We start from the raw sequence: 13,994 nt of genomic DNA on the forward strand, positions 1-13,994 counted from the left end.
CTTCTGGGTGTGGTTTTGGGGACGAGGGCGGGTCATTTTCCTTATAAACCTTATGTTGTGTTCCAGTACCGCTAGACCAGGATGCAACACTGCACCGTCCTGTTTTCAAAAGTGACATGGCCCAGCAACAGGCAATAGGCAGCTATTTTTTCTTGCCCTTAATAGCTATCAAAGCACTATAGAGAAGGACAAGTAGAAAACCACCACCATGTGCAGGAAAGCTCTAGTCAGATCTCTGGAGGCGTCTGATCGCTTCAGGCCCTAAAGATCTGCTGCTACCATCTGGGGTCTGATAACACAGGACACCTTCAGGGCTCACAGAGTGGTGAGGTGTAGGCATGTGCTTTTATGTGCTTTTATGCATTGATTTTAAGTTTTATGAAATAGGAAAAAGACAAAAAAGAAAATTGAACAGCAGCTGGTGTTGTCTGTTCTGTGAGTTAGACGAGAGCCGAGATTTGAAAATAAAACATTCAGAAACTGAATCTGAACGTTGGACTCACAAGTGTCCATCAGCATCCACCCCTGCAACAACAGTATAAAGCTAACATCTTTATTTTTATCGTTCCTGTGAGAATGATGAGAATTAAAATATAGGGAAACATGTGATGTCTGACTATTTCAGTTGCAGCCTCGCAGAGCTGCTCGCAGTGCAGAGTGTGATTTCATGTAGATGAAGAAAAAGGTGCAGCATGCCACACAGGTGGTGTTACTTTGTTCCTCTTGATCCTGTCCAGCCTGTGCTCATAGATGTGTTTGTGTCTTTGCAGGGTGAACCCAACGTCTCCCCTCACTGTGTTTTTTCCTCCCTGCTGGGGTCATCCTCCTGCTTTAACCCTCATCAGCCCCAAACTCCCCCTCGGAAACAGAATTCTCCTTCTCTATAACTGAATGCTCTTTTTGTGCCTTGATTTACATTTCCTTTATCTGCAGGTTTTAACCTCAGCTGCCCTCGAGTGCTGATGTTGGTGTTAAAATGTAATCTTTGGTGTCAAGTGTTCCAATGCAGACTCTAATATCCATGTTTCCTAAAGGAAAACTCCTCAGCTTTTCTGTTCTTTACAACAAATCCAACTGAAAGACTACACAGAATATGTATTGATTTTAAAGAGGAATACAGATTATTTTAAATTCTGGGCCGCTCCTACTTAACACATATTTTCATTGCTTTAAAAAGTCTCTCACTGTGTTGGTATAGAGGAGATGCACAGCTCCATACAGGCACACTCAGCTTCTCGTTTTAGAGTTTGACTCTGGTCTGTTTCCCTCTTCAGCAGTGTTGGTCAAGTTACTTGAAAAAAGTAATCAGTAACTAATTACTGATTACTTCCCCCAAAACGTAATCCCATTACTTTACTGATTACTTATTTTCAAAAGTAATTAATTACTTAGTTACTTTTTAAAAACACGATTTACAACCTGAATAGGTGATAAAGTGATAGATCTTTCAGCCCAATTCTACTTTTTCTGCATAATCATCATACAAAATGTAATCAAATGGAAAAGTCTCTTTTTAAAACTTGTTTTATTAGTTTTAATCTTTTAACTTTATGCATCAAGCAAAAATTTAATTATATGCAACATTCTCTGACTGGAAGAAATTAGTTTAACATTTGAACCTATTTTCTGCACATTCCAGCACATAAAATAAAATATTTTTTTGTGTTTACACTCAGTCTTTCAAATAGATGCAAGTAAAACACAGCAGAAAATAAATAAAGTCAAAGACTAGCGGTCCTGTTGCTCTATTTTCACCTGTAAAGCAGGAGTGGGGTAGGCGGAGGGTTACCCTGGTGCAGGTGTGCAGCGGTCAGTGGAAGAATCCGCGAGTTTCTCTGTGAGTTTCCCATTACGTCGTAGCTACTCGGTGCTTGTTTGGAAGTTTAGGGGTTTTTTTTCGCTGTAAAAAGAAGTTTTCTTCCCACGCACAACGGACACTAATGTTTTTGTCACTTTTTATGGAATCAAACTCAAAGTAAGGTCAGTACTTCCACGCTTTAAACGCTGCACGCTCATACTCTCTCTGCACTCGATATATGATCCATTGTTAATCTGCACACAGCTGTTGTCACGAACGTCGCACTCGCTTACGTCACTGTCATGAGACATTCTCGCAAAAAATCACGGTTTTAGTAACGCAGTAACGCAGCGTTCCTACGGGAAAGTAACGGTAATCTAATTACCGTTTTTGCAATAGTAATCCCTTACTTTACTCGTTACTTGAAAAAAGTAATCGGATTACAGTAACGCGTTACTGCCCATCTCTGCTCTTCAGTTACTTTACACCGAGCAAAAAGGTGAACAGAATACCTGTTTATCTCACTATAAGGTCCATGGATTAGACTGGGACCTTTCCAGCCATCTAATGTCTTGAAATGCAACCTAAGCAATTAAAAAATTAAAGTGTTTTTCTTATACAATTTAATATTTTTACCATCTGAATTCCAAAAAGCTGACACTATATAGAGTGTAAATAAAAAAAGAATGAGTTTCAAATCTAAGAAATCAATATATTATTCACAGTAGAACCTAGGGGGGAAAATATCAAATATTAAACTGAAAAATAAAATAATATTATAAGAAGAATATTGCAGCATTTTTATTTGATGGCAGCAACACATCAAAAAGGTTGTGACAGAGACATGTTTACCACTGTGAAGTGTCTCATTTTCTTTTAACAGTACATGGTATAATCAGTTATCCAAGGAGAATTTGGTCACTATGGTAACTAAAATAATGACCAGGAATCTGGCTTCAGTCATGCAGGAAATAGCTGCAGAAAGTCGTCTTTCTGATTTGACACGCAAAAAATCATTTTATGAAAAGCTGGAGCTCTGCTGGATTAAAATCATCAAAAATGATTTTCTTTAAAGAATTTTATCTGTTAATGAAATAGTATTAAAACGTGAAAATTGGAATTCTAAGCCTTCGATCACTGTGGACATTGGAGCAGCCTCCTCTTTTAATTAAGCATTGAATAATGTCATACCACACAAGATTAAACCGTGTGTGTCTCGCTCTCTCCTTAGACTATGTGAAGAGTTCGTTGTCCAGCACCTGTTCCCTCAACAGTGAAAACCCGTACGCCACCATAACCGACAACCCCAGTCTATGTAAGCACTCAGAGAGCAGCTACGTGGAGATGAAATCACCAGCACACCACGAACACACGACACACGGCTGTTCTGCTACCATCATCAGTACGACGACAACCACCACTGTGCCTGCCAAGAATGTCTACAACATGGGTACATTTGCAGTGTTTTACATTTGTCTCCTGTTTTCGTTTAATAAGAACATTTTTAGGCACATTTGAGATACACAGTCACAGTACTCATACAGAGCAAACAGGACGGTGCAGGTGGAGTTAGCACAGTGTTTGTATGGCTGAATAATAGAACCCCAGTTTTGCACTAAGAATTCCACTATTGTGATTAGTTTTACTGTTTTGCACTAAAGTATACTCTCCAGCCACTTCATTAGATACACCCTTCTATTGCTTTTAAACACAAATATTTAATCAGCCAATCACATGGCAGAAATGGTGCCAATCCTGTCAACTAAAAAGATGAAACTGTGGATACAGCTCTCACCAAAATCAGGGGACAGAAAACTGTAAAAACATTGCAGAGTCTCACTTTCTGCTGCAATATTCAGACAGCAGGATCCGTAAACAGCATGAAAGCATGGAGCCATCATGCCTCGTATCAACAGTTCAGGCTCCTGGCAGTGTGCTAGTGTGGGGATATTTTCTGGTCAGACCTACGGCCCCTTCGGACCACTTTACCATTGTTCAAACCGCACAGCCTGCCTATGTCCAATATGTGCTCATGTTTCAGCCTGTGTGCAGCCTGTTGCAGGTATTTTTAACTTACTCTTGTTCTTCTTCTTGATTTTTCCCCCTAGTTTTGCCTTTGTCTTTTCCTTTGGGAATACTTTTTTGGACTGCAGTGCAACAACATTAGGCTGCTCTCATTGTTTAGTTCGGAGAATAGCTGATTGCCCTGAAGCTGACCACTCTGTTGGCTAGAACAGTGGAGATTCCAGTTGAAATCTTGAGAGAAAAATACAGAAAATGCAGAGGTGGACAGAAGAAGAAACAGAGAGATGACAGCAGAGAGTATTGGAGAAAGCACAAAAACATTAAGCTGCATCTGCCCTTTCTTATCATGTGGAAAATCATTGGTGAATAAAGTGGAGAAGCAGCATTGGCAATGCAGAGGCTAACATTGCGTTGATGTAGAGAAAGCATGGGAAAACATGCTTGTGTGAATGAGGCAAGTTGTATGAAGTGCTTTAAAAGCTCATTCAGAGTAGAAAAGCACTATATAAGAACCCGTCCATTTACCATAGAGGGCTTTTATGCTGTTTGAGCCAACAGGGACTGCACCACTGCGATTGGACTATGACCATATTATTTATCCCGCGTCATCACGAGTCATCACAGGTTGTCAGTTTTGCTTTTGATTGTATCAATTCAATTCAGTTCAATTCAGTTTTATTTATATAGCGCCAAATCACAACAGTCACCACAAGGCACTTTATATAGTTTCACTAGCTGGGCCCACGTCCTCGATTTAGGTTTTAGTAGATAAAGGTGAAGCTTGAACATGAATCGAGCGGCGGTTTGGGGAAGGCCTTGAAGGGGACTGGCAACGGCTCCCGGGCCTGGCAGATCCCCAGAAGTGAAGAAGTTAAAGAATTGAAAAAAAGGAGGGATGGAAGGCGGGGCACGTGAACGAGAATGAACAGCTCGCAGAACTGGGGGAACCGATATAGATGAGAACCGGAAGGAGCGTGTTTGGAGGCGTGGTCCCGCTACTGAAATACTTAATCTTCAAAAGGTCGACCCTACAATAATATATACAGACAAAACCCAACAATCATATGACCCCCTATGAGCAAGCACTTTGGCGACAGTGGGAAGGAAAAACTCCCTTTTAACAGGAAGAAACCTCCAACAGAACCAGGCTCAGGGAGGGGCGGGGCCATCTGCTGTGATTGGTTGGGGTGAGAGAAGGAAGACAGGATAAAGACATGCTGTGGAAGAGAGACAGAGATTAATAACAGATACGATTCAATACAGAGAGGTCTGTTAATACATAGTGAGTATTACCATTTTTTTCATTGCTTAATTAGCGTCTTGCAGCCCAACAAACAGCATCTCTGCTCTCCTTTCTGTACGAGTCACCGCACTACACTAATGAAACTAGCTCACAGAAAAATGTATAGTTCAGCAGGTGGAACTGAACCATGTGCTTTCAAGTATTTTTATTTTTGAAGGTTTTTTTGCTCCCTTCCCTTTTCCAGCCCACTTGTCAACCAATCAGCAATCAGTAGACTCATAGGTAATCCTTGTACATTAATGCACAGTTGTGGTTATGGAGGATTGCATGGGCTAATGTACTGACTAACCTCCTTGGAGAATGTGTCTTGGCCGTGTGCTAGAACCTCAGTTTTACCAGAATTGCGATGGAGGAAGTTAGAGTACATCCAATTAGTAATGGCAGAGAAACGTTTGTTGAGGCAGGAGAAGCTGTTAAGGTTGTTGGGTTTGACAGAAAGGTATGTCAAAACTGTGTGTCATCTACATTAAACTAAACCCATTAATGAGATGGCCCAGGAGTAACGTATATTAAAAAAACTGAATTGGTCCAAGGATTGAGCCCTGGGGGACTCCACATGCAAGCGGTGCAGATGAATGCATACACTGAAGTATTTGTTTGATGAGTATGAAGAAAACCATCTGAGGGCAGTACCAGTGGTGCCAACCCAGTTTTGTAGTCTGTTAATAAGTAGCTTGATCAACAGTATCAAAGGCTACAGATCAGTCAAGCAGGACTTGAATGCTCACCTTTATCTGAGTGCATTACAATATCATTTTTAGTAAAGCTGTTTTAGTGCTGTGGTTTTATCTGTAACCACTAGGGATGGGTATCGTTTAGGTTTTATCCGATACCGGTGCCAAACCGGTACTTTTGAAACGGTGCCGGTGCTTAAACGGTGCTCAAACCGGTGCTTAAAGAATGGAGAACACAAAATTGGTCCAAAAACCTCTCATGTTCAGCTGTTTTTTTGTAAAAAGATAACAATGTTAGCCTTTTCTGCAGCTATGGGGCATATATGGTATCACTCTTGGCTGGAAGCAGCTTAAACAATGGGAAAAACACAAACTTTGTCCAAAAACCTCTCATGTTTAACTGTTTTCCACTTTTTCTTTGGTCATTTTAGCCTTTTTGTCCAGGGTGAAGGGAGTATCTGCCATCAAACAAGAAGACAGCCGCATGTAGCTATGATGGTGTTTGCTAGTTCACCTTACATGCATTAATGTAATAACGTGGTTAGCCTACTCAACGTAAATTACACACGAACAACATTAAGCTACTCACGCAGAGAAGAACGGCTGCTGCTGCATCATCATCCTCATCATTTCTGCTACACTGGCAGGACTAGGGGCCAGGACTCTCCTCTTCGGGTTTTTGGGGGATGTTGCTAACTCCGGGTCCGATAACAGGCACCACACCCGCAGTAGATGTGCTCGGTGTGAGGTCTCGCAGCAAGCTATCAAATACGGTGCATTTCTCGGCTTTTAAAAAAACACTATGTGTCGCCAGGTGTTTCATCAGATTCGAGGTGTTACCTCCTTTGACAGTATCACAGTATCAGCTTAAAGCACTTGTTGCAGCTGCTGAGTTTGCATCTTTTGCTGTGAAGTACAGCCAGACTTTTGACCGCTTCGCCTTGGGCATTTTTAATCTGTAGCTCTGCTCTAAAAGAACGTACGTACCTGGACCCGCCTACTATCCTCGGAAACGTAAAATGATTGGCTGGAATCTAAAGTGTATCACAGCTCAGGAAAAAAAAGCACCGAAATGTGCGCTGCTTTTCAGTCTGGTTACTACCGTTTATGTCAGAACCGGTGCCATCATGGCACCGGATACCGGTACCCATCCCTAATTATTACAAGAGAATTTATCAAAGATGTTGTTTCCTACAATAATTTGAAGGAGCTGAAGAGCAACAACTATCTCAAGGATTTTGAAAATAAACAGGAGTTTGGAAATTGGTCTATAATTATAAAAACAGTGGGATCTAAGGAAAGACACTGACTGTTTTCAAGCAATCTGGAATGGGGCCGGACGCCAGGGGGATGATGACGTTATCACAGGATTATGACACTCTGTGCTTCAAGTGTTTGAATTTGATGCCTGTAGTACATTTTACTAAGTTTGGACTTGATTGAAATAAGGCAGAAGAAAACGTATTTTCTTTGTTGACAACAGCTTTGCATTGTGTAAATTATATAAATGAAATAAAAGACCCACTCTCTTGGTTTTTGTTCCCCCAGAACCAACCATAAGTATCGTGCCGGCAAGTGGTGCTGCAGTGGTTCCCAGTTACCCTCAGAACCCCTACGACCTCCCCAGGAACAGCCACATCCCGAGCCACTACGACCTGCTGCCAATGCGCCCTAGCCCCTCCCACAGCCACAGCCTCAACCTGAACAGCTGCAGCCCCCCACTGCCCGGCAGCCCCACCAGTTCCCTGCTCTAGGGCCCCCCAACAGGATCCAGTGCGCTCAAACTAAGAAACTATGAAAGTAGAAAGTGTTTTGACACTGATGAGTAAATACAGGTTGATATTTAAAGGATGGAGAAAATGTGTTGCTGGGACTAAAACTTACTTATTTATTTTCTAAGTAGCATTTTATTTGTTTGTTTTGTTTGTTTTGCAGTTTCTAGACTGTCAGACAGCTGTTTGACATTTTACTGTGATATACCAACCAGTCTGAGCTGTTTTGTGTCAGTCACCAGTACATCTTTATGTTCTTAATTTTACACCAAAATTGCCAGCAGCGGGGTAATACAAGTACATATACACATAAATATACTAGTTTCAGCGATTCATCTCGACTCAGAAGATGAATGTCAAAAAAGAAACTGCTCGCGTAAAGACTGCAACGGCTGTGCCAAAGAAAGGACTGAGGCCCACTGTACATGTGCAAAGACTTTATTTACTAGCATGTTAGGTCCAAATGATCATGTGGGCATCACGGTTGTGCTGTGGGAAAGAAATCCAATGGACTCGTCTGAAGAAATCCTTTTATTTCCCCAGAAAAAAGGACAGAAAGAAAGATAACTGGAGTATCTTCAGACTTACAGCAGCTGTATAGTATTTTATACACACTGTTTCTTATTTCGTGTTTACATATTTAAAGATCCTGCTGGGGTTCATGTTTTTGCTCAGAAACGTTATTTTTTGTATGTACTGTAGACAAAGTGGTGTATTTGATGTACACTTACTGTACATTAGTGATTATAGTTGTAGTTTATTTTCTTTATGTTGAGCTTATTATACATGCATGTGAAAAGGTGATTCAGGGCATAATGGTTAGTGAGGAATACCCTTATTGTTTGGCTTTTATTGTGATCATGGTCAGATGACTGAGCTCGTTTGCTGATAATTGTCATGCTACTGTGGACATGCCATTTGGAACATACTTCTTGGAAATATAAATATATTTTAGGTTGGAAGTTACAACAGTTCTGTAGGCAAATTCCCCCTTCCCTGATTTTATTGTTATTTTACTGCCTAAACACAATTAAATGTGTTTTCATGTAGCTCTGACAAAAATGTGTTACGCAACGTAGCAGTAACTTTAAAATGATAGACATACAATCACTAAGTATTCAGACTGCTCTCCTTTTTTACAGATTATAGATTTACATTATAATTGATGAAATGATAGATTTTCAGTTATATTTATTCATCACCTAATGCTTAGAAATGTTTGAATGAGTTCAACTAATGTTATTTTAACTAGGGATGCAACGATACCAATTTTTTCAAACCGATACGATACCGATACTTGGATCTGAGTACTTGCTGATACCGAGTACAAAAACCGATACTTCTAACACACACACACACAAATGCAATGAATTGGAAGACAGGTTTTAATTTATTCTCTGCCGATAAAAAATAATATCTTAATAAAAATGACCACAAAAAAATTTCAAGTGAAAAATAAGCACTTCTGTTAAATTATTGCAGAGTCTCCACATTGTAATTTAACAAAATATCACTGAACTATTGGCACTGTCTCGAGCTTTCAGAATAATAAATAAACACTTCTGTTTGGAATAAAATAAATACAAATTAGGTTTGAGAATAAAATAAACTTTTAAATTATTGCAGAGTGTCCATATTGTAAACAAACAAACAAAATAACGAAAGTATTTGGCATTGACGAACAAACTCCTCGTCAGTCCGCTGTGCCGTTAAACCGAGGACTGACATCGCACACACTGCTTGTCTTTACCAGAAAGTTTTGGCACCATTATCTCCCTGATGTGTGGGCGGTTGGGAATTTCATATCGCAGCTCGAGTATGCTGAGAAGACGGTGCAATCCTATGTTTTCCATGACCGGCATTGGCTGGTCATCCAGAGCGATAAAATGAGTCAGAGCCTCTGTTATTTTAACTGCCCGTGGATTTTCTCTTGACATTTTTCTTCGCTTTTCCAAAACCTGAGTTAAAGTTGGCTGTTCCACACTGCTGACATTTTGTTTAGCCTAGCTACAGCAGCTGTATAGTATTAGCGTATTAGTATAGTTTAGCGCGGGATGTCCCCCTAGTGGCCAATCTAAAAAACTACAACAAAAATGACAAGCCACCCTCTGATTAATGAAATAAGTTAGTATCGGTTTGTGGTATCGGTTAACTTTTACGAGTTAACCGATACCACATTTTACAGTATCGGTCCCGATACCCGATACCAGTATCAGTATCGGTGCATCCCTAATTTTAACCCAACCAGTTAACTAAAACAAGCTGAAGACTTAAACCTGGCTTTAAACTGGCTGAAACTCATGAAGACCAACTGCTGCCAAAGGAATGAATTAAGGATTCACAAATACATTTTTATTTTGTCTTACAAACACATTGTTTCATCATAAATTTGCATTTACAAAGTGCGCAAAAGTAAAAGGGTCTGAAGCAACTAAAGTTCGGCTGTAGCAAACAGCAATAAGAGGACATGTTGACAATCTTACGTGTACAGCTATGCTATCCCAATGATTTGGTTTCCTGTTTTTGTTCTATTTGTTTTTGTTTTTTTATTGGTTTAATATGTTTGATCCAAACAATAGTTCGTGTGTATAGGTGTATGTAGTGCTGCTTACATTTTGGGGGGGGGAGGGTGTGTGTTTGTTTTTTTGTTTTTGAAACTCTGAAATGAATAAAGTCATCACAGCTCAGGAGAGTGGTGTCATATGTTGATTTTAAAAAACAAACGAACTCTTTTCACCTTTCATCCAGAGATATAAAGCTGCAGTCATGTGGTGGAAAGTTTCTGTTTTTAATGTTTAATGTTTAACCAGAAGTTTGGGAGTCCTCCTCCTCCTGTAAAAATGATTCTGTTTGCTAATCAGGTCCTAATAGAGGGCAGCACGCCTGCCCAATGAGTTCATATCCACCATCTGGTCTTATTGTGTGGCGTTTGCATGTTCTTCCTGTTATTACATGGGTTCTCTCTGGGTACTCCAGCTTCCTCACACAATCCAAAGACATGCAGTTAGTGGAGCTGGATTATTTGGTAATTCTAAATTCCCAAATGGTAAAAAATAGTAACAGACTAAACTCCAAACAATACATTATGTTACAGATTTTACACATTTAAGAAATAACACTAATATATACAGATCAGTCAATTATAAACATCAAGGATTAACAGAGAGGATTATAAATAAATATCAAGAAAATTGAGAAGAATATTCCAGAGCAGAAAAGAGTGTGTGTAAAAAGTGTAACTGTTGCAGTGTTTACAGTGTGTTAGATGGAGGAGTTGTACAGGGAGATGACCACAGGCAGGAAGGACTTCCTGTGTCGTTCAGTGGTGCGTTTTGGTAATCTCAGTCTCTGTCCACCCACTCCAGCAGGTCATGGAGTGGGTGGGAGGTGTTATCCAACATTGTCTTTATCTTGGACAACATCTGCCTCTCAGACACCACCCTAACCAGCTCCACCCCCACAACATTACTGGCCCTGTGGATCAGTTAATTTAGTCTGTCGGCGTCTGTGACCCTCGACCTGCAGCCCCAGCATGCAACAGCACAGAGGATCGCACTGACCACAACAGATACAACAAGATAACATCAATTAGTAGGGATAGTGAAAACTTCCGTTTACATTCATTAGCCACTTGGCTATGATAGTAAACAGACACTGATGTAGCTTATTGAATCTTTTGGACTGTGTTCAGCACAGTATTAATTAGTCATTGTTAGTTGTTGATTCGTCCTGTTCTCATTGTATGACCAATTATGATGGCTGTTTGGTAGCCGTTTGCATACTATGCATACTCTCTCTCTTCATATGTGTGTGTGTGTGTGTTTCTCTGGTGAAATTCAGTGTGGTTCTGACAACAGTTTTATGTTAATGTGCAATCCTTAATATGTTTAATATGTTTAATATGTAATATGCGCGCCAGAGGGAGTGTTCGCCCAGGGCGCCAAACAGGCTAGGACCGCCACTGGTATGCAGTGACATATGTCCAATGTAGTGGTTTATGTGCAAGTATGCCATCAACACTGACACAAATGCAAGAAAACAGCCTTTGAATAGCGTGAAAGGGTTAATACTGTGCTAAAGGCTAAATACTTCACTCTTCATCAAACAAGTCTCAGCTATCTTCACAACAGAAACATAACGCAGACAAGCCTCCTTTGTTAGTGGATGGGTCTGGGGTCAAACTAAAACATTATTCATTATTTTTGGTTTAATTAGTCTCCTTTCCTTAGTTTACTAACTTAATACTTCAGTGGTCATTTCCATGGAATTTTAAAATCTCTAACCTGTAAAACCTGATGTTACTGTATTGAATAAATACCAAAATTTAATGGCCATAAGAAAAATAAACTCGTCCCAGGTCAGGGAGGAGTTCGTGCCCCAAGCAGTGTTGGTCAAGTTACTTGAAAAAAGTAATCAGTAACTAATTACTGATTACTTCCCCAAAAAAGTAATCCCGTTACTTTACTGATTACTTATTTTCAAAAGTAATTAATTACGTAGTTACTTTTTAAAAACCCGATTTACAACCTGAATAGGTGATAAAGTGATAGATCTTTCAGCCCAATTCTACTTTTTCTACATAATCCATCATACAAAATGTAATCAAATGGAAAAGTCTCTTTTTAAAACTTGTTTTATTAGTTTTATTCTTTTAACTTTATGCATCAAGCAAAAATTTAATTATCTGCAACATTCTCTGACTGGAAGAAATTAGTTTAACATTTAAACCTATTTTCTGCACATTCCAGCACATAAAATAAAATATTTTTTGTGTGTTTACACTCAGTCTTTGAAATAGATGCAAGTAAAACAGCAGAAAATAAATAAAGTCAAAGACTAGCGGTCCTGTTGCTCTATTTTCACCTGTAAAGCAGGAGTGGGGTAGGCGGAGGTTTACCCTGGTGCAGGTGTGCCTGCACCAGGGTGTCAGTGGAACCCTGGTGTCAGTGGAAGAATCCGCGAGTTTCTCGCGGATTCTTCCACTGTTATGTGATTGACTGTGAAAAGTGATTGACTTGGGGCCAGAGATGGGCAGTAACGCGTTACTGCCCATCTCTGGCCCCAAGTCAAGGAGTTTAAGTATGTCGGGGTTTTGTTCAGGAGTGACGGGAGAAGGGAGATCAGCAGACGGGGACGCTGTACCGGTCTGTCGTGGTGAAGAGAGAGCTGAGTGTAAAAGCCAAGCTCTTAATTTCCCAGTCGATCTACGTCACCACCCTCACCTCTGGTCACGAGCTGTGGGTAGGGACCGGAAAAACGAGACTGCGGATACAAGCGCCGGAAATGAGCTTCCCCCAAAGCGTAGCTGGTGTCTCCCTTACAGATAGGGTGAGGGGTTTGGACATCCGGGCGGAGCTCAGAGTAGAGCCGCTGCTGCTCCACATCGAAAGGAGCCAGCTGAGGTGGTTCGGGCATCTGACAAGGATGCCTCCTGGGCGCCTCCTGGTCGAGGTGTTCCGGGCATGTCTCACCAGGAGGCCCCGGGGCAGACCCAGGACACGCTGGAGAGAGAGATCATATTATTACTCTGACCCTACCTACATTACAGTATTCTGTTTGCATCTGGAAATAAATATTTTTATGTTCTGTATCTCTTTGTGCTTTGTCTGTGTCATTTCTCTATTGAGAAAATAACCGACGCTTATTCGCATCTTGCTGTACTTTTAATTTCATTTATAAATGCTTTATAAAGCAAAAATAGACTAGACAGCTGTTTTACTGCCAAAACAGCTGTGACCCATCAAGTCGTGGAGTCCACTGGACCCTTGAAGATATGCTGTGGTATCTGGCACCAAGACGTTAGCAACAGATCCTTTAAGTTGCCGGGTAGAGCCTCCATGTGTTGGACTTCCTTATCCAGCAAATCCGAAAGTTGCTTAACTGGATTGAATTTGCTTTTTTGTTTCGTAGCAAGATGCATTATCCTGCTGAAAGATGCCAAAGCCATGAAGAATCACACTGCCTCCGCCGGCTCGCCTTCTTCCCATAGTGCCAGGTGTTCCCCAGGTGCGACACACACACACATCTAGCCATCCATGTGAAGTAAAAGAAAGTGTGATTCATCAGCCCAGGCCTCAATGCTCAGACCATGGTCCAGTCGTGATGCTCGTGTGCTCATTGTTGACACTTTCTGCAGTGGATATTTCGGCACAGGCACCCTGACTGGTCTGCGGCTCTGCAGCCCCTTACACAACAAACTGCTGTGCATGGTGTCCTGACAGCTTTGATTAAAACCAGCATAACGTTTCTGCATTTTCAGCCAGAGCAGTTCATCGATTGAATTGCACCAGCCTTTGCTCCTCACATGCATAAACAAGCTTTACGCCACCACTGTTCCTTTTTTGGACCACATTTTAAAAAGCTACCCAGAAAGCAAGGAAACATTGAAACAATGTTTAGTCAATATCAGGCGATGTCATAGA

The 13,994-nt window shown here is 40.8% G+C and overlaps 1 protein-coding gene across 4 annotated transcripts in view; it reads left to right on the forward strand.

The window, feature by feature from the left end:
• Positions 1-9,608, forward strand: part of LOC146525160 (multiple epidermal growth factor-like domains protein 11) — a 289,529-nt gene extending 279,921 nt beyond the window's left edge. For 3 of the 4 annotated variants that reach the window (XM_085154285.1, XM_085154203.1, XM_085154371.1), the window contains exons 25-26: positions 3,030-3,248; positions 7,349-9,608. In XM_085154285.1, the coding sequence (XP_085010411.1) occupies positions 3,030-3,248; positions 7,349-7,554 (425 nt within the window). In that variant the 3' untranslated portion in view covers positions 7,555-9,608. The remainder of the gene's footprint in view (positions 1-3,029; positions 3,249-7,348) is intronic. The other variant, XM_085154443.1, reaches the window with a different exon arrangement.
• Positions 9,609-13,994: the final 4,386 nt, after the last annotated feature.

Source organism: Neolamprologus multifasciatus, chromosome 1, assembly GCF_963576455.1.
Source record: "Neolamprologus multifasciatus chromosome 1, fNeoMul1.2, whole genome shotgun sequence".
Taxonomy (NCBI): Eukaryota; Metazoa; Chordata; class Actinopteri; order Cichliformes; family Cichlidae; genus Neolamprologus; species Neolamprologus multifasciatus.